Source organism: Anopheles aquasalis, chromosome 3 (genome assembly GCF_943734665.1).
Source record: "Anopheles aquasalis chromosome 3, idAnoAquaMG_Q_19, whole genome shotgun sequence".
Taxonomy (NCBI): domain Eukaryota; kingdom Metazoa; phylum Arthropoda; class Insecta; order Diptera; family Culicidae; genus Anopheles; species Anopheles aquasalis.
Window position 1 is genome coordinate 50,096,049 of NC_064878.1, and position 2,500 is coordinate 50,098,548.

At 45.6% G+C, this 2,500-nt stretch overlaps 1 protein-coding gene across 4 annotated transcripts in view; it reads left to right on the forward strand.

The window, feature by feature from the left end:
• LOC126575560 (uncharacterized) overlaps positions 1-2,500 on the forward strand; it is a 57,299-nt gene that overhangs the window by 33,701 nt on the left and 21,098 nt on the right. For all 4 annotated transcript variants that reach the window (XM_050236310.1, XM_050236312.1, XM_050236313.1 and 1 more), the window contains exon 3: positions 1,253-1,493. In XM_050236310.1, the coding sequence (XP_050092267.1) occupies positions 1,409-1,493 (85 nt within the window). In that variant the 5' untranslated portion in view covers positions 1,253-1,408. The remainder of the gene's footprint in view (positions 1-1,252; positions 1,494-2,500) is intronic.

Below are 2,500 nucleotides of genomic sequence, written 5' to 3' on the forward strand. Positions count from 1 at the left end.
CCGATTTTGCGTTCCGGAACTTCTGACCCTGGGCGTTCGTTCCGTCATCAGAATGTAACTTGCTAGTGTGGGTGTTTCTGAGATTTTAGTGAAGAGACTAATTTGTGGGAGAGAATGCAGCGATGTGGCTGTCTACATCTTGGTTGAGGACGGGTGGCAATCGCTTAAATCCCTATTAGCTCTTACAATCGTTCATCTTCTAAGAAAAACACCCCCAATCCCGCACCGTATGCAATGCGGGCGTTCCATCTGCCGTTTCATTTCCTTCTCCTTTTTTATGTCACAAAACCACAATAGAATCGTAAAAAAAGACGAACCACCCAGCAGCAGCAGCAGCAGCAGCACCCTGGACCATAAAAAGTGCGAAAAATGGCGAAACCTTTCTTCTTTTGCTGGCCACTTTAACGACGGTGACGGACGGAAGGTAATAATTCGTCGTTATGATGATGTTGGGCGCACCACACAGTTACGCATTCCCACTCGTCGTCGTCGTCGTCAGTGTTTTTATTGTGCACGTTTTGACGATTACCTTCAATTATCTGCCATTGTTATAACGATTCGCCGCGCGGTTTACGATGCGACGCGAATTTGACTTTTATTGCAACGCAACGCAACGCAACGCATTCCCTCAAGTGAAACCCCCCTCAGGAAAGAGATTCCATATTCCACTACGTAATGCTACTACAATTTCTTGTCTGTAATCAATTGGCCACGAGGTCGCCACTTACTGCACTATCGATTGCATCGAAAGCTCCGAGCGATCTTATGGTCATCGAAGCACAAAACTGAAGGCTCCATACATCATGCTCTTTTACCTCCCTCTGAGGTTGTGTTTGTGTGCTGTAAACTGTCCGCATAAATCGTAGTAAATGGCCGTTTTGCCCTTTTCGGTTGCACAGTCAACTGGCACCAACTGGTCGATGATCGTCCGATCTGGAGCGCGCCGGAAACGGTCACATTTCATTATCCGCATAAAACTTCCTTCAACTTGTTGAGATTGGTCCGTTCGAGTCCGAGAGTCTGAGTGCGAAGTGTAGTTTTTGCCAAACTATTCTGATGCCTTCGAGGTTGGACAACGACTGACCAGGGTTTACTGCTATCGTATCGTTGGTTCCTGTGGCGGAGGCGTTGATATGGAACGGATTTCCGACATAATTTAATTAATTATATTTTATTACTTCCCAGCCCCTAGCTCTCCGTTCGCTCGCTGATTCTAATGAGTACGTGCGTATGTTACTTTTTCTCATTTCAGAAGCCAAAAGGGGACTTACAAAGCTTACAGTCCAGTGCTGAGAGGTCGAACGTGCTTCTCAAGAATCGGCGAAACTAGGCGCTCCAGCTTCGGAGTAGTGGCGAGTAGTGAAAAGGTGGAAGTTAAGGGGAGAAAACTTTGCCACACACCATCACGATGGAACTTTCGAGGATAAAAGTGCTCCACTGTGGCGTAATATTGCAGCTTCTGTTCGTCTTCGCCTCTCCGTTACCATACACGAGTAAGTAGCGACACAACAGTGGGTGAAACATTGTTAGCATAAGATTAACAGGACCGGATTATTAACTAACGCAAAATCCCCCGAAAGAAGCATGTGTGTTATCGTATTTTAATCAGACAACACCACTAACTAACGAAAACGAAAGCAGTAACCTCCTGCTGCTTATTTAATAAGCGACTCTCAACAATCGATTAAAACGGGTTTCGTTACATTTTTATAACGGAAACTTTGCCCTTTTTATTGCCCAAAAATGATTCACGAAATGAGTTTCCACACACCCCGCGGGGGGTCTGTACACCTCGGACCAGACAGAAACATGCAGACACACAGTTTGATCCATTTCCTCGGTCCATTCGTAGCTTGTAGCGGCTTTACTGCCCCCTCGCAAGCCTAGACCAAATGAAAAGGAAAAAGAAGGAAGTGAAAAATTCCAACTTTTCCGGCTCCACAAGGCAAAGTTCGTGACGCGATTCACGTTTTCCACTGTTTTGGGCTCTTTTTTTCGTTTATGTTTTGCCTTTTGCCATCCAAGTGATAACCCATTTCATTTGTATTTGGGCTCGGATGGTGGCAGACGTGGTTGGTGTGGAGTGTAACCGAAGGAGAAGGAATGAAAGGGAAGGAACAACAGATATAATTGCAATGCGGCCTAGATAGGCCAGCGTGGCCGGCATGCTTTACAATGTAAGTCACCGGGTGGAGCATCGGTTTTGGGGCCAGCGTTATTCCGTGCTACACTGGGCCGTAAATCAAACGCGTGGTCGTTGTCATCGTTGGGCCAAATTGTTGGAAAACTACAGCACAAACATGATAAAAAGTCTGGCTACGTTTATACGCGTCGCTGTCCAATTAAAATATTATTTTGTCTCATAAAAAGATGTTTTTAAACAAGGATCTTCCTATTGTCACATGGACACCCCATAAAGTCACAAGTTTGTGAGTTCCGTGTTAAAGGGAATAAGCCCAGCACGCCAACCACGCACGACATTCTACAACGTAATGTAATT